At 43.8% G+C, this 27,050-nt stretch overlaps 1 protein-coding gene across 3 annotated transcripts in view; it reads right to left on the reverse strand.

The window, feature by feature from the left end:
• Positions 1–1,731: 1,731 nt before the first annotated feature.
• The window catches only part of OLFM3 (olfactomedin 3), a 159,185-nt gene continuing 133,866 nt past the window's right edge, over positions 1,732–27,050 (reverse strand). For all 3 annotated transcript variants that reach the window (XM_081916066.1, XM_081916065.1, XM_081916067.1), the window contains exons 3-6: positions 26,410–26,565; positions 17,748–17,967; positions 6,895–7,001; positions 1,732–3,142 (exon numbers count right to left, since the gene is read on the reverse strand). In XM_081916066.1, coding sequence (XP_081772192.1) covers positions 2,465–3,142; positions 6,895–7,001; positions 17,748–17,967; positions 26,410–26,565 — 1,161 coding nt within the window. In that variant the 3' untranslated portion in view covers positions 1,732–2,464. The remainder of the gene's footprint in view (positions 3,143–6,894; positions 7,002–17,747; positions 17,968–26,409; positions 26,566–27,050) is intronic.

Consider the following 27,050-nt stretch of genomic DNA (forward strand, 5'->3'; position numbering starts at 1 on the left):
ATCATACCAAGTCAGTTTGGCCAACCAGGGATGATGGGAGCTGCAGTTCAATACAGCTGTATTGGAATACACAGAAGAGAATTGCACGACGAGGAGTTAGATTGATGTCCAGCAGTTTCCCCCTTCTAACGCCCCTGGCTTACCAAGTCTGCATTTATCATGGCCTGCTACCCGTACCCTCTCATCAACACGATGAGAGTTAATATGATTTCTTTGTACTCAGCATTCCTTCAGTAGAAATGCTTAAGGCTCTAAAAGGATCAAAGGCTTGTGATCTGTTACAGATAAGCCAAGACAGGGTCTCATACCCTCCGACTAGGGAATGCAGCAGCTTTCTGTCTGCGTTAGCATTTCTTTTGCCATACTTGAAAGCGTAAGGGAGGTATAGACCAGGCACGTCCAACTCCCAAGAGACTGCAATCTACTCACAGTATAAAAAGACTGACTGTGATCTACCCATTGTCATTGCTAGGGGACGATTGACCAAAGTGGGGGGTGGAACACAAAGGCAATCACTTACTTAATACTGCAATTGGCCTGAGACACCCCCGTGATCGATCAGTCGTGTTGGACATGCCCATGGGAAAGCCACAGCTTGGTTAACCCCCTTTTTAATAGTGAATGTTGGTAGGGCCAATAACGTACAACCCAGGTGGGTGTGATTAATAAACACTTTGCCCTCCCCAGTGTAAGACAACTGCATAAACCTGAGGGAGGAAGAAACTGTCCCTGAGAATCCAGTGTAAGACCAGCCCAGGGCAGCTCTGCCCATCATCCAGCTTCAGCTATGAGCAGGTGTGCCCACTGCCATGTCTATATGGGTTTCCAAGCAGCAGCAGGAGCCTGAGCTATGCAATTTAAGTGGTCTCCTTTAGTTCTGTCTAGCTGTAATGTGCCTGCTGAAAACGTTTTTGTTGAGTAGGCAAGCCTACTCAACAATGTATGGTTGACATGCATTCTATTAAGTCCCGTATTTTTCGCTCTATAAGACGCACCAGACCATAAGACACACCTAGTTTTTGGAAGAGGAAAATAAAAGAAATATTCTGAATCCCAGAAGCCAGGACAGCCAGCAGGATCGCACTGTCTGTCCTGGCTTATGGGATAGCCGCGTGCAGCCTCTCCTGGGCTGTGGAGGCTGCGCGCAGCTAAGCAAGAAGCCAGAAAGCGCAGCGATCCCGCTGGCTGTCCTGGTTTATGGAATAGCCAGGAATAGCAATATGGAACACAGCCTCTCCTGGGCAATGGGAGCCTTCATTCCCGGGAGAGGCTGTGCACGGCTAAGGCTCCCCGAAGAGCCGCACTCCCTTTAAAGAGTGTGCGGAGTGTGTGCGCGGCTCTTTAAAGGGAGCACTGAGCAGAGCCTCCTGCCTGCATTCGCTCCATAAGATGCACACACATTTCCCCTTATTTTTTAGGAGGGGAAAAGTGCGTCTTACAGTGTGAAAAATATGGTAATATTCTTGTTTTCAAATGATGCATATTTCTAACTACTGGTTTTATGTGTACTTTGAATTTTTTCTTAGGTCTTGTTTTACCTTCTAACTTCAATGGGCAATTCTGAAGTATATTTTATGTTTTATGTAGACCATGGTTTTGCCAGTTAAGCAGTATTTACATTTTTAAAACGGGCAAACAAATAAATTCATGTATGTAGTCCGGAATTGAGGACCTTGATGACTGCAGAATTTTCATATCCACACCATTCCAAAATGGACCCATCAGACCATCAAACTTCAATATATTTTATAAAAAATAGTTGACTTTCACAGAAGTGAAGAGATACAATTGCACAATGGTGGACACAATGGTATAAATACATATCACTGAGAAATTGCTTGCAAGAAGTTTAAAAACAGACTGTACAGCACCGCATTTGAAATTGTGTAACAGCCAATAGAATTTTACTTCTTTTCACCTCTAAAGAAATCTGATTCTTAAGTATTTGACTTTAGAAGAGAGTGGTTGTTGTTGTTTTAAAGAGAAACCCAAATAATATTGATGCACATTCTATTTCAGATTACTGTCCAAATATATTTTGATGTTGAGCAATTAGACAGATTGCTTTTGTTTAAAAAAATGATATATGGTAGAAAAAGACATTCATGCAGTTAAGCCACCATTAGTCTCTGACTCTAATATAAGGCAGATCATTAATCTTTTTTATTTTATTTTTTAAAACAATGTCTTTAGCCACTGAAATAAACTTTAGTGCTTTCCATGACAAAGTCATGGCAGGCCTGGTGTAGAGTTAAGAAAGTTACCTCTAATCCCATCCAGATCATTTTAAATAAAGGCTCCGCCATATTTGGAATACATTATACTGTAGAAAAAGCTCCCCCCCCCCATTTCCTTTTCTTAATTCTTACTGGAAAAAAGAGAACTTAAGAGAAACCCAGCAGAATGCTTTTGAGTTCAGCACAAATGACACTGCTTTCAGGTGGCCGGAATATCAAGGTTGAGTTTATGTGTCATCCTCAGTCTTAATTATGTGGAAAAGAGTGACATTGAACAGGACTTGGTGCCCATTATTCCAGGCATACAGAGCTCGATCTCTGGCATTGTAGTCAAGCATGGATATATGAAAATATTGATTATGAAAGGGGATATCCGTGTATTCATACGTGGAGGTTTTCGTGGAATAGGAGTAGTACACCTTGGCTCCAGTTAAGTGAGAATTGGTGACGTACAAGGTGCCACAGATCATGAAGGATTCGCCAGCACTTCTCTTTGGGTAGCCAGTGCTCCAGCTTTTCATCACTTCCAACGTGTCCTGGTTCAGCTGGCTGATGACGATGTTGCCCGCGTTCTGATTGGTTGCGTAGACGGCCCACAAGCCAATTTCGTCCGCCATCAGGTCGATATCCGAGAAGCCGCCCCAAGTGTATGGGTAGACGTTGTGGAAACCGGCATACTCCAGGCTACGCTGAGCCAGCACCCGGCCCGTATCGAAGCTGTACTTGATGATGATGTTGCTCTGGTATTTGTTGAAGAAGAGGGAGCCGTTGTAGACAACGTGGTTGGTTCCTGCCCACTTGAAAGGGAGGTTGTATGTCCTCGACTCGGCTCCGCTCACAAAGTCTGCTATCGACTTGTATTCACGGACTATTTTGTTGTTGGTGTAACTGTCCATATACCAGACCTTAAAGCAAAAAAGAAAGAAAGAAAGAAAGAAAGAAAGAAAGAAAGAAAGAAAGAAAGGATAAGCTGCGAACTTTAGACAGAAGCATAATTTGCAAGTTGGCCTATCATTTTAAATACCGTATTTTTCGTCCCATAGGACGCACCGGCCCATAGGACGCACCTAGTTTTTTTTGGGGGGGGGAAATAAAGGAAATCCCCCCCTTTATTTCCCCACCAAAACCAGGTCTGGGAATCCAAACCAGGTTGGGGAACAGCGGTATGGCAGAGCTCCGCCTCCCCGCTGTCCCCTGAGGTTGTGGGGCTGGCGCTGAGGAGAAGCGCGCTTCTCCCCAGCGCCAGCCTCCAAACCAGGTCAGGGAACAGCGGGATGGCAGTGCTGCGCCTCCCTGCTGTCCCCCGAGCTTGTGGGGCTGCCCAATGTCTGCCCGAAGCATGGGGCGCTCTGCTTCAGCGCGCCCCGCGCTCCGTGCAGGAGGCTGCTATCCGCAGCCTAGGGAGCCCTGCGGGAACTCCCGTGGGCTCCCCAGGCTTGCTGATAGCTTCCTGAAGTCTGGAGAGCGAGAGGGGTCCGTGCGCACCGACCCCTCTCGCTCTCCAAGCTTCAGCGAAAACATGCATTTGCCCCATAGGACGCACACAGATTTCCCCTTCATTTTTGGAGGGGAAAAAGTGCGTCCTATAGGGTAAAAAATACAGTACATTTGCTATTTACTCTTTCACTGGAGTCTTTCCATGTGCCACGCAAATCGAGCAAAGGAAAACCAGATCTAATTGGGTTTAGAAAAAGGGGAGCGGCCCATCTGCACACGGCAGGGCTCTGAATTTCTCATAGTCTGCCATTTCTCAGACTATGTTCCACAGAACTCCGAGGTTCCGTGAAGCAGTCGAAGGGGTTCCTCTGAGAAAAGAACTGTATTGGTAGACAAGCACACACAATGAGTGATTTCTGTTGAGCTGTCGCCATGGGAATTAAATGCACCATTCAAGCAATTTTCCTGGGATTTCCTTCCCTTTCTCCCCTTCCCTTGCTGGGTTCTCTAAGGTTTAAGTCAGTAGAAGAGTTTGGATTTGATATCCCACTTTATCACTCCCCTTCAGGAGTCTCAAAGCGGCTAACAATCTCCTTTCCCTTCCTCCCCCACAACAAACACTCTGTGAGGTGAGTGGGGCTGAGAGACTTCAGAGAAATGTGACTAGCCCAAGGTCACCCAGCAGCTGCATGTGGAGGAGCGGGGAAGCGAACCCGGTTCACCAGATTACGAGTCCACCGCTCTTAACCACTACACCACACTGGCTAATGTGAAGGGGTGCCAGCTTCTAGGGGCTGAGTCCTGTTGAGTCCCCTCCTGCTGTAGAGGGGAAGGAGGGTTGAAGCACCAGCGGTGGTGCCAAGAGGAGGTGGAGGATGAGCCACCGGCCACTGAGCTGATTGGCTGCCATGTTTGGCTCCGTCCCGACTCCTCCCAACATCCTGACATCACACTATGATGTTGACACCCCCAATCGCCTTTGCAAGCTGGCACCTCTGGCAAGGTGGCATTGCTTGCCTGCCTCCCCAGTGCTGTGCCTTGCTGCCAGTTGCCAAGTGAGAGAGGGGCGAGGCAGTGTGGAGCCGGGTGTGGTGCAGGCTCAGCAGCAGAGTCAATCTGACCCTCCCAGCACCTCCACTGCCTCGCCCATCTTCTCCTCTTAAGTGTTGAGAAGCCAGGTGAGCAACACTGCTCTGCCTGCCCTGCCCTGTTAGTGTGTTCAAGCACTTGGAGTGGGAAGCCTTGCTAGAAAGAGCTCTTAATGCTGGCGAGGAGATAAGAACTCTAACTAATAGGAGCAGAAGGCTTAAGGATCACAACACAGAACGCAGGCTTCTCCTGGCAGAGGAGTACAGGAGACCGACAGCAAAGATTTTTAAAGTCTTAAATAGGGTAGATAAAAATCAATGCTTTTTTTTAAAAAAACCGTTGAATCAGTTTTTTTTAATTTAAATCAGAGTTTTTAAAAATTTAAATCGGATTTTTAAAATAAAATGCTTTTGGAGGAAAAATCTTTCTAAAGATAGTTTTCTATTTAAGTTAACATTATATTCCAAAGGCTATTCATCAGGAAAAATAAGGATTTGTTTTAAGTTTACCATGTGGGCTAAAACTCAGTCTAAGGATATGATTATTATTATTATTATTATTAAGGAATGATTATTTTTCTCCTTCCAATAAAGTACAGCAGAAAACTTGTCCAAATATAAACAATAATTTCATAATTACCTGTCTTTGTATTTCTATTAGTATAACCAAAGCGGTAATTTTTGATAAAACTGTAAAAACTACTCTGAAAATTTATTATTCCAAAAATGAAACCTTCATCTGGTTGTAAATATTAAGATCATACCAGAAAGAATGAGTCTTTCTGTAAAAGAAATATGATTTAAATCAAGTCTTACTGACTAGTGATTTAAATCAAGTCTTACTGACTAGTGATTTAAATCATGATTTAAATTGATTTATATCAAATCCACCCTGGTCTCAAACTTGCCGCTTTTAAAAGTTGCTCCTCTGTTGTGAGCTCTCCTCATAATCAACTCTGCCCCCTTTTAATTCATTTAAATATATTCTACCGTAAGTGTTCTGCTGAAGTTTTCTTTAAAGTAGTGTTCCACCGCAAGCAAAAAGATTGAGAACCACTGCTTTGGACAATAAGGAGACAATAAGTCACTGACACGGCTGTCATGTCTCCATGTTGATCCACCCCATGTGGTTTGCCCTGTTTTCATGTTTATTAAAAGGGAAGGGTTGTGCACTGCATTCAGATAGACCCCAAACTAAATTTGGCTGATTTGGGGGGAATCTGGACATAGCTAAGTCAGGTTGAGCCAGCCCTGGATAGGGCTGGGCAGGCCAGAGAGATCCAGGGCTGTCATGGGGCAGGGCATGGGAAGTAGAGGCAGGCATAGGTGGGAAGGAGAAACCGTAGAAAGGTGGATGCTGTTCTGGCCTGACCTCTCCTTCCTTCCTCCTGAAGCAGCACCGCACAGGATTGAATCCTAAGCAAAAGATTTGATTCTGCATTATGCTACTCCTTCCCATGGGGCAGCAGCACCCTTCAGGATCCAGTCCTCCCACTTGTAAGCAGATATAATAATAATAATAATAATAATAATAATAATAATAATAATAATAATAATAATAATAATTTATTATTTGTACCCTGCCCATCTGGCTGGGTTCCCCCAGCCACTCTGGGCGGCTTCCAACAAAGATTAAAAATACATCAAAATGTCACACATTAAAAACTTCCCTAAACAGGGCTGCCTTCAGATGTTTTCTAAATGTCAGGTAGTTGTTTATCTCTTTGACATTTGATGGGAGGGCGTTCCACAGGGCGGGCGCCACTACCGAGAAGGCCCTCTGCCCGGTTCCCTGTAGCTTAGCTTCTCGCAATGAGGGAACTGCCAGAAGGCCCTCAGCACTGGACCTCAGCGTCTGGGTAGAATGATGGGGGTGGAGATGCTCCTTCAGGTATATTGGGCCGAGTTGTACAGCAGACGTATTGCATTTAGAAGACCCTAAGTTTAGTCCCCAACATCTCCAGCCAAAACATTCTCAGGTAGTAGGTGCTCAGAAAGACTTGGAGAGAGCTGACAACTGGGCTGAATGGACCTACGCTGTGACCCAAATATAAGGCAGCTTTGCATCTTTCATTGACCAACTGGTGGAATTCCTGCCCGGCTCCCAGCAAGAAATAATAAAAGTTACGTACTCTGTTATTTTTCTCGGGTGCTAATGGATCTGTCATCCAAGCGCCAAACCGGGTTCCTGATGTCTTGACTGTAATAGGGCCAGTGATCTTCATCAATTTGCCGCATGCTGAAATGATAAGAAACCAAAATGACTCTATGAAAATCCCTTCCAAACCACAACGTTGGCTGACTGTGCTCTTTTTTCAGATATAAGTGCTGTGAAAGGAGACCGAGTAACAAAAAAACAGGAAAAAACCCACTGGTGATGCCTGTGTGCTTTTGGTGCTGTCCAAAAAGGAAGGATACTTTGTTCAAGTTCTTTAAATGAAGAGTTAGGTTATTTGAAGGATGAAAACAAGACATGATGCAAGGATTTGAAATAACTAGCACTTCAGTGGTATATCATTCTTTCTTATTGTTTTATGCAGCATACATGTAATAAAACCAACAAATGAAACACTGCTTTTTCATGGAACATTTAGGTTGATTAAAAAGTAGCATATGGGATGCAGGTGGTGCTGTGGGCTAAACCATTGAGCCTCTTGGGCTTGCTGATCAGAAGGTCGGCGGTTCATTCACGCACTTCCATGTGAATGAAAATGCTTAAATGGAAGTTAGTTTTAGGAATGCTTTGTTCAAACTGCATATAACTAAGTAGGTCAGATTGGAGATGAGCAGAACAGGCTGTGTGTTCTGACTGCACCGGCCAAGTTATGACTTCATTTCCTACACTTAAGTTACTGGAAATGAATGCGCTATATCATCCGAGCCTATTCTCATTCTGTTATAATGGGGCAAGTGCTTTGATAAGATGCCTTGGGGCACTGAATCCATTGCTGGGCTAAATGGATATAATGGAAATATGTACAAAGTGAATAGGCACTCAAGTCAATCAACTACATTGGATGAAAGTAGATGTTGCAGGAGCATCCGTCCTGTGTGTGTGTGTGTCTCTCTCCCTTCTCCCTGGAAACATCTAGTATAAGGATGGGGAATCTGTGGCACTCCAGATGTAGCTGGATTTTCTCTCCCCCCCATCTGAAGCTAGGCCAGTAGTGAGAGAGGAGAGGGAGTTCTCAGTCACAACACTCCATTTGCGGAGTTCTTGTTATCTAGATGTTCCCCTCAATCCATCTTTTGGGAGATGTTTCTTTATGACTATTTTCTTGGATTAGATCGGGTTAAAATATATATGGCGTAATAACAACATTTTACTTAATCGGAAGCTGTTTGCAAAATTAAATCAAATAGTCCTGTTTTCCTCCATTTCAGAGCAAGTAGGTAGGCTTGTGTAGAAATATAGGTTTTTTCGAGAATCAACAGGTGCACAAAATATGGGGGGGGGAATGTAACTTTCAATGCAATAGGGAATTGGTTTCAGCATCACAATCTCTACAACAGAGAGGACTTGGATGTATCAGAACATAGCAAAAATACTGTACCTGCCATTCTTAAATCTTTCATAAAATGAGATCTTGAGGGTACCTATTCTCTCTCTCTCTCTGCAGGGGGTTGGGATTACAGAAGGAAAAGTACTGGAAGTGTTAAACCCAACGGGGAGCTTTAATACATATATTTTGGGTTCTGGCCTCCTGTCAAACCATTTTGGAAAGAAGTTATGGAAGTAATAAAAAAGATGAACAGACATGGTATAATGTTAAATCCTGAAATATTGCTTTGGGGTTATCTGAAGGATCGCATCTTGCAGGGGGACTTAGAAAAGGTGAACAGTTTACTTAAAGTAGCAATACATAAGTGATGGCAGCGATAAGAACTTCTTTAATATCCTCCTGGACTGAGCAAATTTTGACTGACTCTAACCAAAATTGGCGTATTATGTGAGGTTTAAAGAAGACTGTTTGGAATAATAGTTCATTGAAAAGTGAAGTTTGTTTTTTTTAAAATCAGTAGAATATGAAATAGCAAGATAAAATTCAACCACATATATTATTTTAATTGCAGCTTTGCTCTTGCCAACGGTAGGGTGGAAGGCAGGGAGGCCAACAGTAGGTGGAGCCAGAGGCAATGAGAGGCAGCACCAACTCATTCTAATTCTATTTCCTTCCTCCTCCTGTCTGAGTTTTACAAGGTGCAACACTGAGACTAAGAAGGAGTAAGCTTCTTAGTAAAGAAAGATAATAAGAATATATAGATGATTTGAGAAGGTTGTAGAATGCAAAGATTATTGTAAATTGTATAATGTGTAGCAAATCGAGTGGAGGTGGAGGGAAGTGGGAAGAAGGAGAAAAGAATAATATGATGGATTGAGGAAATAGAAATGTAAATGTATGGGTGGGTGGGGAGGAAATAGTGTTGGCTTCGGTATATATGTATTGTAAAGTAATATGTGAAAACCAATTTAAAAAAAGGGGGGAGAATAAAGCAGGAGGACTATAGGTCTGGAAATCCTGTTTTCCTTATCTTCAATATCCTCAAACCAATGTCTTCATACAAATGTCAGCTTGCATTTGCAAAGCATGCAGTTTAAGATAAATGTGGTGGTTTGAAAAAATAAAATAAAACACTCTTTGTCAAACTCAAAAAAAGAAAAAAGAAAAAAAAGAAGAAGAACGAAGGAGGAAGGTGACGGGCCGCGCCACCCCCTGGATTGTTGCAAGTAGGAGGGTAGGTAGTCAAGGGGGCATTTGCTGAAACACATTGTGCATGCTGTAGTGGTGCCTGGGAGCCCTAGAAGTCATGTCCAAGGCCCCATGGTGCAGGGGCTGAGGCCCCTAGGACCTCCTGGTGCTGGCGCCAGTGTGTTTGTGGGTGGACATTACTACTTTGTTATAAACGGCTCCTGATGGCCTGCATGAAATGGTTTCAAATTTTATTTACAGTGGTACCTCAGGTTACATATGCTTCAGGTTACAGACTCTGGTAACCCAGAAATAGTGCTTCAGGTTAAGTACTTTGCTTCAGAATGAGAACAGAAATCGTGCTCTGGTGGCGCAGCAGCAGCAGGAGGCCCCATTAGCTAAAGTGGTGCTTCAGGTTAAGCACAGTTTTAGGTTAAGTACGGACCTCCGGAACGAATTAAGTACTCAACCTGAGGTACCACTGTATTTAATTTAAATACACTGCCCTTCCAGTTACACACAGATACAAGCACCAAAACCCCCGCAAAGCCATCTTCTGAAGTGGCTGTGATGCTTCTCCCACAACAAAGGCTTTGAAAAGAACCAACTCTTTAAAAAAAACAACAAAAAACTTTGTCAGGAGCCAATTCTTCCAAACTGCTTGGGTTGATAATCAAGGGGGGGGGGAAATCACAGAAAAGAAAGTGAGATTGATTAATGAGCCTTCACAGCACTCTGAATTTCGGCAGCTGCGGACTCTGCATTTGCATGCAGGGAACGGATCAGGATGACAGGGTAGGCCCTGAAGCACGTCTTCGTGTGAGTGGTGAGAATGATGGATCAGCCTGTACTATTTTGAGCCGCTTAAGGCTTACACTGGAAACTGCTGGGAGAGAGAATGACTTGGAGAAGAACACCCAGTGACTGACCCACGAAATACTTGACCTTGGGAACATATCAAGGGATGGATCGGCACTGATGGATGAATCAGGGAGGAACTGTAAGTTCAGGGCAGGAAAGCAACGGAGGAAATGCAGGGTCCCATTTGATTCTTGCTGAAATCCTCCCCAATGATTGACTTCTTCCTCAGAGTCTACCCACCCAGTATTCCACATCAAATGTCTTCTTCGCTCACTATTCCATTCACCAAGAAGCTGATCAACGTGACATAAGGGGAAATTAAAACTAAGTCAATCACTTCTTACAGAGAAACCCCAGTAATCCCCCTCTCCAGTTTATAACAGTAACAATGTGCACACAATTCTTCCCCTGTCCCTGACTGTCTAGATCTCTTACTATTTGCACCAAGGTAAGTACAAATTAAAGGTCCGTATAGTTAAAGCCATGGTTTTCCCAGTAGTGATGTATGGATGTGAGAGCTGGACCATAAAGAAGGCTGATCGCCGAAGAATTGATGCCTTTGAATTATGGTGCTGGAGGAGACTCTTGAGAGTCCCATGGACTGCAAGAAGATCAAACCTCTCCATTCTTAAGGAAATCGGCCCTGAGTGCTCACTGGAAGGACAGATCCTGAAGCTGAGACTCCAATACAGTGGTGCCCCACAAGACGAATGCCTCGCAAAATGAAAAACGCGCAAGACAAAAGGGTTTTTCGGTTTTTGCGTCGCTTCGCAAGACGAATTTCCCTATGGGCTTGCTTCGCAAGATGAAAACGTCTTGCGAGTTTGTTCGCTTTTTTCCTAAAGCCGCTTGAAGAGGCGCAGTTGCGATGGACCGTGCTTCGCAAGACGAAAAACATGCAAGATGAAAAGACTCGCGGAACGAATTATTTTCGTCTTGCGAGGCACCACTGTACTTTGGCCACCTCATGAGAAGAGAAGACTCCCTGGAAAAGACCCTGATGTTGGGAAAGATGGAGGGCACAAGGAGAAGGGGACGACAGAGGACGAGATGGTTGGACAGTATTCTCGAAGCTACCAGCATGAGTTTGACCAAACTGTGGGAGGCAGTGGAAGACAGGAGTGCCTGGGGTGCTCTGGTCCATGGGGTTACGAAGAGTCGGACACGACTAAATGACTAAACAACAACAAGTACAAGTGTGTTTGTACGGATGTTCACAGAGCGTAACATGACTGATCCTATAGTTATCTTACCCAAGCCACTCATAATTGCCCATGTGGTACTGGTAGGACCTTAATTCTTTCACCGTTTCAAATAAACTGAACCAATTAGTGTTGTCGTCCAACAAAGTCCTTGGATCCTGTGTTGTTCTCCGTTGCCTTTAGCTGTTTCATTAATTTTCCCACAAGTGCCAGTTCTAAAATGGCTTTTTAGAACGAGACGTACTTAAAAACAAGCCGCACAGTGCAAATGATTCCTCTGTGGAAAAGGAACCCAGTCTTCAAACTGTTCTGTGTGTGGAACCTTTCTGAACGGCATTATACCAGAGTGGTCAAACATGAGCTGTGAATTATTGGGGCTTGAAATTGCACCTCAGCCATGAACTCATTGGCATCTGGCATCCTTAGGCACATGCCAGGGCCCCAGCACCCAAGTGGGTCCCACTACTAATAAGAGTTGGAAGGGACCCCAGGGGTCATTTGGTCCAACCCCCTGTAATGCAGGAATCTCAACTAAAGCATCCATGACAGACGGCCACCCAACCTCTGTTTAAAAGCCCATAAGGAAGGAGAGACTACAACCTCCAGAGGGAGACTGTTCCACTGTCAAACAGCTGCTACTGTCAGAAAGTTTTTTCTCTCATGTTTAGTCAGAATCTCCTTTCTTGTAACACTGGTTCAAGTTCAACCCTCCAGAGCAGGAGAAAACAAGCTTGTACCCTCTTCCATGCGACAGCCCTTGGAATATTTGAAGATATTTAATACCGTGGTACCTTGGTTCTCAAACTTAATCCGTTCTGGAAGTCCGTTCCAAAACCAAAGCATTCCAAAACCAAGTTGCGATTTCCCATAGCAAGTAATGCAAAATGGATAATCCGTTTCAGACTTTTAAAAACAACTCCTAAAACAGCAATTAAACATGAATTTTACTCTCTAACAAGACCACCGATCCATAAAACGAAAACAATAAGCAATGTACTGCAGTCACACAAACAATCCATCAGTAGCTGAACTGGGTTCCACACAGTCACAAAAACAAAACAAAAAGAGCCTCAAAAGCAAAAACACAAAATAAATAGCAAAAAAACAGACAGACCTCAGCGTAACACTCAAAACGGAAGTGTGCCACTCAAACCGGAGCACGTTCGGCTTCCGAAAAAAGTTTGCAAACCGGAACACTTACTTCCAGGTTTGTAGTGTTTGGGTTCCAAGTTATTTGAGTACCAAGGCGTTTGAGAACCAAGGTACCACTGTACCTGCCCTAGGCCCTCTTAACTTTTCCCCAAGCTTCAAACTCTTGAGCAGCACCTGGGGGCTGGATCTAGCCATGCCGTTATTTCCCACAATATCCCTGACCGAGCCTCACTTTAGGGCTTTGTGGGGAATTACAAAGATGGCCATCACAGGCAGGTAAGCCCAAGGCTCACTGAAAGAGGAAGGGTCCCAGCAGAGAGAATGTTGCTGAGGTACCTCTTGAGAGAGTTGCTAAAGTAATACTACTGTTGCTGTTGCTAACACAATTCCTCTGGAAAACAGATAGAAAGAGATCATTTTTAAAAGCTGCACAAGGCTGCCATGCTAGCAGGGGTGAAGGCAGTAGAGGAAATGAAGGAATCCTCCCCTGCTATGCCCTTCTGTCACCTCTGAAATGAACGGCAAATATTAGCAATTCTGAATGCATTAGGAACAGGTCGGCTTTCTTCTGACTCTCCTGCTAGCTGAAAGGGACTCCTTTAACATCACTAATATGCGACTCATACCAATGTTTGGGTAGCAAAGGACTGTCAGGAAGACAAATGCCTTTGCTGCCTGTGTCTATTAGGGACATAATTCGGGATGTGCAGCTATAGTTTTGAGGGAGAGCAGTGTGGGCTGTAAAAGCCATCTGCCCAGTACATTTTCTACAAGAGCAGAGATGGTCAGACTTTAATTGGAAACAAGAGCTGAGCCCCACATCTTGCAGCAGAGAAAACACTGGCCCACCCTCTGTGGGCATATTTGACAGGTGGGGTGGGGCTCACCTGACATAATATGATGTCAGGTGATCACACTTCAAAGGAAAAAGCAGCTGTATGGTTGTGCCGCTTTCCTTGGCCAAAGCGGGGCTTGCTTTTGATGCTGAATTCAGTACCAAAAGCAATACCCCCTTGCGCCAGGGATGGATGGCGCTCGAGAACACTGTAAGAACATGCTAGCTCTGACTGGGAAATCCTAAATGCAGCTGATACCAGGGGGGATTGCATTTGGTGCTGAATTTAAAAATGGAGCAGGAGCAAGCATTCAAGGACTAGCTACACTTCATATCTTCCTGTTCTGATGGAGTCCCCATTCATGATGAGGTTTTTATGTGCATTTACACGCAGATGGCGCTGTGGGTTAAACCACAGAGCTTAGGACTTGGTGATCAGAAGGTTGGCGGTTCAAATCCCTGCAATGGGGTGAGCTCCCGTTGTTTGGTCCCTGCTTCTGCCAACCTAGCAGTTTGAAAGCACGTCAAAGTTCAAGTAGATAAATGGGTACCGCTCCGCTGGGAAGGTAAATGGCGTTTCTGTGCGCTGCTCTGGTTCGCCAGAAGCGGCTTAGTCATGCTGGTCGCATGACCCGGAAGCTGTAGGCTGGCTCCCTTGGCCAATAAAGCGAGATGAACGCCGCAACCCCAGAGTCGGCCACGACTGGACCTAATGCTCAGGGGTCCCTTTACCTTACTCAAATACAATTGACTAACTCTGCTTCAGGCCTTCCCTGTTGATGCAGACAAGTCTGAAGTGGAGCTGGCGTATTCGGTGTTAGAAGTGAGGCTTGCCTATTCACCCCTGTCCTCTTCCCACTTCATGCAATCAGGAAACACCAAAATGGAGCAGAAGCCCTAAAGAGATATTACTTATGATTACAGTGGTACCTCCGGTTGCGCACAGGATCCATTCTGGAGCTCTGGTTGGATCCCGAGGTTTGTGTATCTGGGGGTGCCGCTTCTGTGCATGTGCATGGCACATAGAGCACTTCTGCGCATGCGAGCAAGGGCAAAACCTGCAAAAATACTTCCTGGTTTGCTGCGCACGTATCCCGAAGAATACGTAACCAGAGGTGAATGTAAGTAGAGGTACCGCCGTACATTTATATCTCACTTTTCTTCCAGGTCTTCCCTTTCCTCATTTTATCCTCACAGCTCTGTGAGGTAGGTGGTTATCATCATCATCTTCATCTATAAGATTTATATACCACCCTTCATGAAAAGATCTCAGGCCAGTTCACAAGATGAAAATACAAGATAAAACAGAAACGAGAAAACAACAACCTCTCCTCTCACCTCCTTGAGAGGCGTTGACTGGCCGAAGGTTAGCCAGTGAGCTTCCTGGCTGAGTCAGGATTTGATCAGTCCTTAGTCTAGCACTCTAATCACTTGCACACTGGTTAGATTTCCACTAGACAATTCCTTTCTGTTCATGTGCTTTTTTTTTGCTTTCTCTCTTTCACGGTGTTATTTCTAGTTTCAGACTCTGAGAATGAATTATTGAAAGGATAACTCAATCGAGAGATCATCTTTTACCTCAGACTCAGTTCATTTGCCTCCAGGATCCACCAGGATTCATGATATTGAGAAATATCTATACAGTTTTTCAGTTACTACACAGAGTTTACTGCAGCAGATCCTACTTAGTAGGAGAGTGACACAATCTAGAAGACAGTGATGTGGATAATCCTGCTATTCCCCATCTTTGACTAATTATTTTCTTTCAGTTAATTGGGCTCTTTCTAAAGATGCACGGTTGAAAGAAATGAAGGGTGAATGTTCTTCTTCAGAAACTTTGTAAGTTAATTCTTATGCACTTGCAGTTCTTGTGAAGTTAGTTCAAGTGATCTTCCTTCCCCCCTTTCATTAACTTACTAAGTTCACCAAACTTTAAAATTCATGCTGCCTTTTATCTTGGATAGGACTGATCAATATGATGCAATGGAGTGCTTGCATGAATGTGAGAGAGGCTCCCTTTTAGGAAACAAGGCAGACTTCACCAACCTGATATCACCCAGATGTTTGGGGCTATAACTCCCACCAGCCCCAGCCAGGCTGAAATAAGGGGTGAGCCTTATAAGAGAAGTGGCAAACATGGAGACTGCTCAGGCAGCAGTCCCAAGATGATGCTTACTTGTAATTAAGTTCCACAGCAATCAGTGAGACTTACAAGAAAATGGTGTTTGGGGTTAGAGCCATAACTTGCAGCCTATTTGCAGGAGCAATCCTGATGAATTTAATAGAACTACCCTAGTACATAAGGGTGTCGTAGTTTTAAATTGTGGAAATTTGGCATATTGATTCCTTAAGTACAGTGGTACCTTGGTTTGCAGTCTGGTTTGCATACGTTTTGGATTACAAACACGTCAAACCCGGAAGTGATGTGTCCTGGTTTGTGAACTTTTTTTGGATTACACCCCCCATTTTTTATTACAAACAATTTTTTGGGGTGAAAGTGCGCCTCGGGTTACAACTTGTTTTGGTTTACGAATGGATCTCTGGAACGGATTATGGTTGTAAACCAAGGTACCACTGTAAATGAAAGTAAAGGAAACAGAAACTATGCCACAAATCAGAATCAAGAAATACCTGGATTTAAGCCATTTTGAGGAAGCTTCAGGCATTAAAAGATGCACCTATAAGTGGAACTGCTGTGTCCCACACTTCAGCATTCAGCTTTCACCTCCTAACAAGCGGAATCATTTAACGGGCCCAGAAGCCTTACTGTATTGGAATTGAAGATGGATGAGCTACCTTTTCCAGTGCATTTGTGTGTGTGTGTGTGTGTGTGTGTGTGTAAATGAGCAATGGTTTCCTACAGCGATCCGGACACAAAACTTAAAATGTAAAAATGTATGAAGGCTTGGTATCAGAGAGCAAATTTGCACTTGGGAGATAAAATGTGGGACTGGAGCTGTTGGGAACAAAGGACAAGTATTGAGGAACAGCTGATATAGAGGACTGATACGTGAGCAGTCCTGTATATTCCCACTTCAAAAGGCAGCATAGCATAGCAGTAGAGCATGAGACTCTTAATCTCAGGGTTATGGGTTTGAGCCCCATGTTGAGCAAAAGATTCCAGCATTGCTGGGTTTTGGACTAGATGATCCTCGTGGTCCCTCCCAACTCTACAATTCAATTCAACTCTACAATTCTACTCCATCTCCTCAGAGTATTGCGAAAGAACAATGTCAATCAATGTTTGATTATCTCCTTCTACCGTTCCACAATAGAAAGTGTCCTTTCATACTGCATCACAGTGTGGTACGCTGGTTTGACATCATCTGATAGGAAGTGCCTACAGAGGGTGGTGAATACAGCACAAGATATTATGGTCTGTCCCGTGAATCCACTGGATGAAATAGCGGAAGAACGTTGCCTCAGGAGAGTGAGGAAAATTCTCAGGGATGATTCATACCCTGGCCGGCACTTTCTTGATCTCCTGTCCTCAAGCAGAAGATATAGAAGCATGACTAGTCACACCAACAGGGTAAAGAACAGCTTCTATTTGTGGTCTGTTAGGCTGCTGAATCAAAAGATAACAACAGGGCAACTGACTTTTAGGTTTGGTGGGTGTGCGTCAGTAAACGAGGGGAATTAAGACTAAGAGAGCTGAGTGGGGGGTGTTCATGTAATCTCACTGTATACAAGTTGTACAAGTGACAATAAAGTATTTCAAATGCATGCTTAATGTGTCAGTGGGATTTTGCTGCATGCACATGCAATAAAACAGAGGTGTATAGATGGGCCATTACTCTTTGAAATTGTGCTTACCCACCAAGCAGGTGGTATTCCGAGTATGTATATTTACATGAAAAATTGTCTTTGGCTGAAAGAGGAAGAGCCAAGACCTTTGGATTTCGCAAGGGGATCTACTGAGTCAAAGTACATTTTAGCATCTGATTCGCTCTTGGAAAGTAAATGAAAAATAAAAATGCCAGAGGTAAGCTACAAAGGAAATTGGGCAAGCAGTCTATTGCTTTTCCTGAGCTGAGCTCCATGCCCTTCCCACTTCTAGCCTGTGGGAAAGCACTGTGATCAGAGGCCATGTTCATCTATTGCTACAGGGGTGTGCAGCAGGATGCCAACCTGCGCCCCTTCCCCGATGTGTCGGATTACAACTCTGCAATTCCAGATGGCTTGAAACCGCACTGACACCCACATGCAGCGGGACCAAATGGGCCATGAAATTGTGAACTTACTAAGCTTTTTCATGCAGTCTCGAAGCCTGGTTTCCAAACTGAGCACTTGCTGGTGGAGTTCCTCATAATCATAGGCGCCAATTTCCTCCTGGATCCCGGTGAGGACTGAAGACAGATTTCTAATTTCCTCTTTGAACTGGGTGATTAACTTAGCATCAGTTTTGTACTGTTCCAGGACTGGTATCAGTGGCAGGAGCTCATCCATCTTTTCTTTCAGCTCCTGCGAAAAAAGCAGTGAAGTGTGCATTAGGGAAGTCTAAAAATGTTACGTCCTCTAAGTTCTTTAATAAAATTCTTTTATGCTTCTTATCAAATCTATGCCTGAAATTCCTATTGATCGTAGTATCAAAATTAGTGTCCCACGAGAGGTTTAGAAGCCCCGAGATGAATGGTTTTAAAGCTTTGGATAAATTGTATGTTCTTAAATAATGTTCTTAAAGAGAAATCGTTTTCTTTTAAATCAAACCTTTCCCAGTATAGAACTAAGAAGAACAGGGATATTATTTTTAAAGCTAGTTTGATCAGAAACATACATCCACTGTCCAAATAATGACAGAACGCTTATCTATATACAAGCATTCCACTATTATCATTGTGGTGTGTGAGAAAGCTAGTGAATTGATTTGATTTTTCTATTTAGAAGAGGCGATTGGTTGAACTGTACAGAACCTCCTCATCCACTAAGAGCATCCTGGGCACTTCAATAAGTGTTCAACACTGTCAAAGGTGGCAGCTCTAAAGGAGATTCTTGTCCACATGAAGACCCCTGAATCTAGGCTGGTGTGTTGATAAACAACCCCTCCTACCCGACTGATTCTTTTGCCAATATTCCAACCATGTACAAAACTGGTTATACCTGCCATTTGTCCAATCAAGACAAGTATCAATAAAATGATTATTCCTCTAAAATGGCTCCCAAAGCAGTTTCCCAGAGGAAAGGCTTTTGATTACACCCAAGTGTGTGGTTTGACCTTTATGCTAAAACATTTGGATTCTTCACCCACAGATAGTTTGTTTCTTCTAGATTTCTGTTAAGTGCAAGTCTCCCCAGACCCCAAACTGATTCCGAAACTGTTTCCTTAGCCCACTGTACTACTTTGGTCAATACTTTAACCTTGCGTTAAACGAGTTTCATCAATCATTTTGCCTATCACCTGGTTTTGAAAGGTGATTTGGAAACACATACACCCCTTCTCCAATCCATTAAGAAAAGGTCTCAGCTTCTAAATCTGCAACAACAAAAATGGACTGGCCAGTTCATCTGCGTAGGAGGCAAATGCAGAAGAATGGAAAGATAACACGGAAGTATAAAAACGGTAGGTGGGTCCTAAGCAAACAATAATATTGGGGTTGTATCCAATGCCAGTCCTCCTCAGATGAGACCCATTGAAATTAATGAACACAACTAACTTAGGTCTAGGGATGCGGGTGGCATTGTGGGTTAAATCACAGAGCCTAGGGCTTGGTGATCAGAAGGTTGGTGGTTCGAATCCCTGCAACAGGGTGAGCTCCCGTTGCTTGGTCCCTGCTCCTGCCAACCTAGCAGTTCGAAAGCACCTCAAAGTGCAAGTAGATAAATAGGTACTGCTCCGGCGGGAAGGTAAACGGCGTTTTCGTGCACTGTTCTGGTTTGCCAGAAGCGGCTTAGTCATGCTGGCCACATGACACAGAAGCTGTATGCCGGCTCCCTCGGCCAATAAAGCGAGATGAGCGCTGCAACCCCAGAGTCGTCTGCGACTGGACCTAACGGTCAGGGGTCCCTTTACCCTTTGCCTTAGGTCTATTAATTTCAATGATTTTACTCGTAGTGAAACTTGGTTGGCGGCAACTACTGAGCAAGCAAGCTCACAAAAAAGGATAATCTGGATAGGACATGACTTGGTTCCACTGACTCCAGCAGAAATCATTGCCTGCTTGCATTGGGTTTTGGCATTTGCTCATTTGGAATAAAGAGAATCGCTACATTTCATGATACATTACTAAAGTGGTTCTAATAAGAAAGCTTTGCCTATGATGGTTGAGAAATGCCCTCATGATGTTGAGAGAAATGAGCTGATATTGTAAAATCAGTCTTCAGCTCAGTGAATGGGTTTATCCCTTGAGGTGTTTTTGTTAGCACTGCACCATGCTGCATAATAATGATGATAGTGGTTCCAGTGTTTCGACAAAAGTACATTTAAATTAATTGTATCAACCATTTCAATTTAATGAATTTTTTTAATGGGGGGGGGGATATCACCTGGGAAATATTAATTCCGGTGATGAGGTGGGGTAAAAATCCACAGGCAATGTCAAAAGGCATGTTTTACATATAGCTAATTTAAATAGATGTAAATTGCATTTTTAAATTACATGCGGAAATGTTATTACCATAAATGCATTAGAGTAACTAGATCCCCCTTTGCAGTTCTCTTATATAATGGTATACTCATGAGGAAAATTCCACTTTTTGTTGATGCCCAGAAATATTGAAATGATATCCGCTTGGAAAAGATGAATCGAGGGAGTGTTTTGTCAGACACAGAACCATAAACTCACACAGACCTTCACAAATGGGACATTAAATCCTCTTTCTGTTCCAGAGATCTTAATTTACAAACACAGTGACATGACTATGTACATCGTTGGGCTTCGTTTCAATAGTGGTTTCAATATGGGTAAAAGGAAAGAACTCTAGACCTCAGACTCCATTTCCTGAAGCAACTTACAGCAGTCCGTTACTCTATGAGGCAAATGTGCTTAATTTGTTCACGGTTGTTCTTCCTTTAACAAACTTGAACAATATATATGTCAAGGGAGACATAAGATGGGCAGTTCATGTGCGTAACAACCAGCCATTGTGCATAATTCACCTGGCCTCTTGGAACAGGGTCAGCAAACTTTTTCAGCAGGGGGCTGGTCCACTGTCCCTCAGACCTTGTGGGGTGTTGAACTATTTTGAAAAAAATATATGAACGAATTCCTATGCCCCATAAATAACTCCACAAATTCCTATGCCCCACAAATAAAAGCACACATTCTACTCATGTAAAAACATCAGGCAGGCTCCACAAATAACCCAGAGACCCATTTTAAATAAAAGCACACATTCTACTCATGTAAAAACACGCTGATTCCCGGACTGTCTGTGGGCTGGATTTAGAAGGTGATTGGCCCGGATCTGGCCCCCAGGCCTTAGGTTGCCTACCCATGTCTTGGAAGGATTCTCCATGAAGTCCGGTGAATGTTTACAATGGCTAGCTGATATGCACACTAACTGCTCAATTTATAATCCTCTTAACATATGCATGAACACTCATCTTTAAACATTTGTGTACATGCAGATAGGTGCTCTGGTCCATGGGGTCACGAAGAGTCGGACACGACTAAACAACAACAACTCTGGTCCAGGGTCTTGTACAGCATAGTGTGGGAGCAATCAGACTCAGGAGGAGTGCTGTGGCTGTGAATTTTGCTCTGGGAACCTGCATGTTTGCTTATTTGCACCAAGCCATGATTTGGCACCTGGGCCAAAGTGGTACTTATTGCCTGCAGTTAGATGAGCATGAAGGCTGTGGTTTAAGATCTGAAGATTGTACATTTTAAAGAAAAGAAAAGAAAAGAAAAGGAACCAAATGGACTGGTACACTTTTATGCCAAGCGAATGGGATCCTGTGCAGTTGAGTGAGTGGGCTGGCAAAGGAGGAATGGAGCAATCTCTCCCTCCTTTGTGCCCCAAACAGAACCATGTAGGCTGCCAGAAGAAATAAAAATATCTGCATTCAGCAGGCTACTGAAGAAGGGGCAGCACTCTTCATCCCTCTGCTGTCAGCTCACAGCAGGTTGGTGTTGGGTTGGTGTTGTTTTTTTGCAGCTAATAACTTTCGTGGCGCTAATAACTTTCGTGGACACGGGTGGCACTGTGGGTTAAACCACAGAGCCTAGGACTTGTTGATCAGAAGGTCGGCGGTTCAAATCCCCGCGACGGGGTGAGCTCCCGTTGCTCGGTCCCTGCTCCTGCCAACCTAGCAGTTCAAAAGCACATCAAAGTGCAAGTAGATAAATAGGTACCGCTTCGGCGGGAAGGTAAACGGCATTTCCGTGCACTGCTCTGATTCTCCAGAAGTCGCTTAGTCATGCTGGCCACATGACCCGGAAGCTGTACGCCGGCTCCCTCAGCCAGTAAAGCAAGATGAGCACCGCAACCCCACGACTGGACCTAATGGTCAGGGGTCCCTTTACCTTTACCTTCAACTTTTGTGGGCATCCCTACAGATGAGGAATGTCTACCCAGTGTACTCGATTCTGCTCTCCAGGCACTAGTTCAGGAACTGCAATTCTCAGCTGGATGCACAGACTCTCTGGCAAAGCTGACATCACTTAGCAGGGAAAGCTTCATAAGTAGGGAACACATGAGTGCTCAGATTGTCTGTAATAATCAATGGGTAGAAATGCATTTTCTAAACGATCCGCCCATTTCCTGCACACACTCTAAGAGGCAGATCAGCCTTTTCAGAATGTGAACGAGATAAAAACACTGTAATGTGACTATGATATCCACAGGGCGACAGATTGCTTCTTTTTCTCCACAAGTGAAATAGGCTTTTTATAAAAAAAACCCCACCTCTTGATTGAAATTTGTTTGAGCTAATTCAGTTGCTTAAGATGTCTGATCAAGCATATGCCAGTAAAAGGAAAACTGAACCTCTATTTTACAAGTTTTCAAAAGTGGGCCATATTGGTTACAGATAAGAAATGTGTTCATTCTAACACAACTAGGAAGCATATAAATTGCACTTTGGTCATTGTGCATAGAAAGCCTGCTCTGTACCATTGTGCTCAGTCCCCAGTTTAAGCATGAAGTGCACTGAGCAATCTCACAGATTGCTCTTCCAAAAGAAAGAAGCACGGCCTGTTATTCTGACCTTTTAAAATTACTGAGTAATATGATTGCTTTGCACTCCTTTTAAAATGCCAGTCAAAGGACCCAATCAAAGCTCATGGTCCAGCCAATCCAAATATCGGGTCTTTTAAAAGGTTACGGTGTTCAGAACATGATGTTGCCCTTGACAGCTCTCATTGGAACTGCTGGATGCTGACCTTAACGCTAGGGCCACGAAAAGTGTAATGACAATACAAAATACTTGAATGGCACAATACAAGCTTCCCATTATTGCCAATGATGATAGGAATCACCGTTGAGTCTTGTACGGCTATGGACATATCCTCTAGTTACACCTTTCTGAACCTTTCTTGGGCAGGAAAAGAACATCTTAAAGGGAGCGTTTCTCCAACTGAGACAACCTGGTTTTGTTTTTGAATTGCTCTCGTCCTTAAGTTAGATTAAAAAAAGTAAAGGTACCCCTGCCTGTACGGGCCAGTCTTGCCAGACTCTAGGGTTGTGCGCTCATCTCATTCTAGAGGCCGGGAGCCAGCGCAGTCTGCAGACACTTCCGGGTCACGTGGCTAGCGTGAAAAAAGCTGCTCCGGCGAACCGGCACCAGAGCAGCACACGGAACGCCGTTTACCTTCCCGCTAGAAAGCGGTACCTATTTATCTACTTGCACTTAAGGGTGCCTTCAAACTGCTAGGTTGGCAGGCGCTGGGACCGAACGACGGGAGCGCACCCAGCCGTGGGGATTCGAACCACTGACCATGCGATCGGCAAGTCCTAGGCGCTGAGGTTAGATAGTGGGGAGCATTTCTGAAAGCTACCTGTCAGAGCAGGTGGGTGAGAGGAGGTGAAGCAAGGCAGCCAGAGGAGTCTAGAAGAAAGGTGAGCTGACTTGTTGACAGAATGGGGAGCCGGCAAGCTGGTAATGCAACACACTGTTGAGCAGGGCAGCTAAGAGACAGAGAGGCTGGGAGAATGGCAACTTGGCTTTTGCTTTTGCTGGCTTTTGCCAGCTTGGATTGCTACTTATTGCTCGCTTTCATTCCTCTACATTAGAACATTAGAACATTAGAACACCAAAAAGAATCAAAAGGTGCAATCACAAATTACAAGCACATGAAAACACTTTTTTTGCAGAAGGTTGTGGTGTCTTTTCCACTGTGCACATGCATGTAAATTAGACAAGGGAGAGAGAGAAGACAGATACAGATAGCAGCACTCCGTACAAATGTCAGGGGGGGAAATGGATTTGAAATGTAAAGATCTTTCATTCTGCAAAATTATCTTCTTCAGCAATTTTATATAGTGACAAAGTTGTGTGTAGTATGTAATTGGAAGTCTCCAAAGCAATCATAATGGTTTGTATTCAGCGCTGTCTTTAGCATATGTGCTGCCAGGGTGCAAAGATCCACCCAGCGCCCCCAAATTAACTTTTATTATGCTTATGTCAGACACCACGCTTATGCCTTATCTCTTATTTACAAAAGAAGGGAGGAAAAAGAAACAAACTTTTTTATTTGCTCATTTATTGATACACAACACCACCACACTTAAACTTGTAAGTATTGTTTAGGCACCTACTTAGGAGAAACATCAGTCGTGTCAAAGGTGCCATTGACCCTGCTTCCGCATAGCAGCTCAACACGATACGTAACATAATATTTTGATGTAAGAGTTAATTTCGTGTTCATGGCACAGTTGTGAATGACAAGCGCCGCCATTGTGAATGACAAGTGCTGCCGCTGGTGCGGCGCGTCTTTGGTAAATGAGCGCACAAAGTTGAAAGTCCTTTAGTGAAACCGTAGGTATACATTTTGGTAATACCTAGGTATATATGTATTTTGTTTTTCTAGCTTGGTCAAAATTATTTATTATTTCATAACAGGTAGATGTCACATAGAGGAGGGAGAAAGGTTGTTTTCTGCTGCTCCAGAGAAGCGGACACGGAGCAATGGATCCAAACTACAAGAAAGAAGATTCCACCTAAACATTAGGAAGAACTTCCTGGCAGTAAGAGCTGTTCGACAGTGGAATTTGCTGCCAAGGAGTGTAGTGAAGTCTCCTTCTTTGGAGGCCTGACAACCATATGTCAGGAGTGCTCTGATGGTGTTTCCTGCTTGGCAGGGGGTTGGACTCGATGGCCCTTGTGGTCTCTTCCAACTCTATGATTCTAGATCGTTAAGAGTTTCGGCAGCTTGCACCTGGCACCCCCCCGAATTCGGCACCTGGGTGCCCCACATCCCTTGCACCCTCTGGTAAAGACGGCCCTGTTTGTATCCAGTGTTGTACTAGAGCGGCTTTGCTGGTGTAACAGGGCTCCAATTTCCTCTGTCTATGACCCCCCAAACCTGCTCTGGAGGCTCCCCTAAAGCCCCAGCTGTACGATTATGTACATAATCCGCAAGTGCAGCAAGCAAGGAACCCTCATTATGTATTGTGGCATGGGGGTGTTCATTTATTTCCTATGTGGAAGCTATTCAAGAGTGGGATCAAATTCCAGCCAAATACAAGTGTCTGGCTACAATGTACATTCTACATATAGCATAGTCAGTGAGCTAGTTGTTCAACATGCATAATAATCAAAGGATTGATGATTATCAGTAAGTTTGGTTTTTTCTTTACTGATCTTGTTCCACTGCAAGTTCCTTTCCTTGCTTGCATTTTTAACTTTGTCTCAAAATAAAATTCTGATTAGGGAAGGGGGAGGGAGGGAAAAAAGGCAGTTGGTTCCACTTCCAGGAAAAATTTGGGTTAAAAAAAAATCAGACGAGGATAATTATGTAAAGAACCATCCCAATTATGTTGCTGCTGCAAAGGTAGTGACTGAAAAAATAGAAAAAGAGGTGCTCAATTCTTTCTGTTTTGGAATGGATTGAAAAGATCTGGTCTATTGTGACAATGATTAAACTAACTTACTAAAGGCAGTTACAAATAAATCAACTCGATAAACTGATGGAGAATTAGGTGTTCATCTAGATACTTATGCCTTATGCAGTTTTCAACCTGTTGTAATGTTATTGTTTTGAACTTTTGTTGCTGCTACATTGTAAAACTTAAAAACATTAACAAAAATAAAATAAAACGAACTACATTACTTCATGTTTAACAAGAGCCAACAACCTATCATGCCTTTAAAAAAAAATTACAACAACAACAAACCCAGACACAACAACCGAAAAACCCACAGTGCTACCAATTAAAGCACTGTGCTTTAATTGGTAGCACTGTGGCCCTCCAGGTGTTTGGGACTACAATTCCCACCATCCCTGACCATTGGTCCTGTTAGCTAGGGATGATGGAAAATGTAGTCCCAAACACCTGGAGGACCGGAGTTTGCCTATGCCTGAATTAAAGCAACATGAACTTCTCTCCTTATAAACTTTCCCACCCTGGAAAGTACAGAATGTCAGAGTTTAAAGGGACACTGTCGCTCCTTGCTGTTTTCTTATTAATTCTGCCGGGTGTGCTTCATTTATCACAAACAGAGGCTGTTTTGCATCTAAATCTCCCGGTGGGAACCCCATCATGGATGCCGTGAAAATAGGATTCTGTTCTGCAGTGGTGACATTTCCCCCCCACTATTGTGTCAGTAATTAATGGTCACTTCCCATCACAGCGAAACGCTGCAGCGAGAGGGATGATCGCGGCAGAAACAAGGGGCTTCATTATGCGCTTACGGACAAGCATTTCAAGTCGACAGCTTTGCCGGCCGCACATTGTTTCTCACAAGTGCATCACTTCTGGCAGTCATTCAAATGATCCTTAAAAGAAGAGAAAAGTCAAACATACTTGAAAATGCTTTGTCATTAGTGTCTTCCGGTCATCTTCAATTTGCCGGAACTTGGCCTTCAGCCCTTTCATTTGTGTTTCCATCCTTAAAACGTACTGGAAATCTCTCTGAGTCCGTAGGTTTAAAACTTCAATGGACTGGGACATATTCTGAACCTGTTAAGGAAGAACATCAATTATGCTCTCAGAATTTACTGCCTATCTATCTATATACTTAAGTTTCCGTTCTCACACCTAAAAATGCTGTTATATCAAACGCTGAATGATACGCTGGCATGTGTCAGCATTCAGATTTGCTAGGCATTTTGCTGAGCTCTGAAATTCACAAGAACAGCGAATTGGAAACACAGTCTCGTTTTGTACAGGTACGACCCCTTCTAAAATTAATGAGACTGTGGAGGTACAGAATTTGAACCTGTCCCTTCACCCCATCAAACAATGCCTGCAAAAAAGAACATATTGTGGCAACTCAGCAAAAGAGGAACATCGATGCTGAGGCAGAGCTGCATATTTTTGCACACATATATATTAAATACTGTAGTAGCCTGAAGCAAGGTGTGTGTGTGTTGCTTTTAGGTCAGTTCAGGACAGTGCTGGGGATCAGTAACAACCACAGGCTGGTATGGAAGCAGTCTCATATG

Source organism: Podarcis melisellensis (genome assembly GCF_964234715.1).
Source record: "Podarcis melisellensis genome assembly, chromosome: 6".
Classification (NCBI taxonomy): domain Eukaryota; kingdom Metazoa; phylum Chordata; class Lepidosauria; order Squamata; family Lacertidae; genus Podarcis; species Podarcis melisellensis.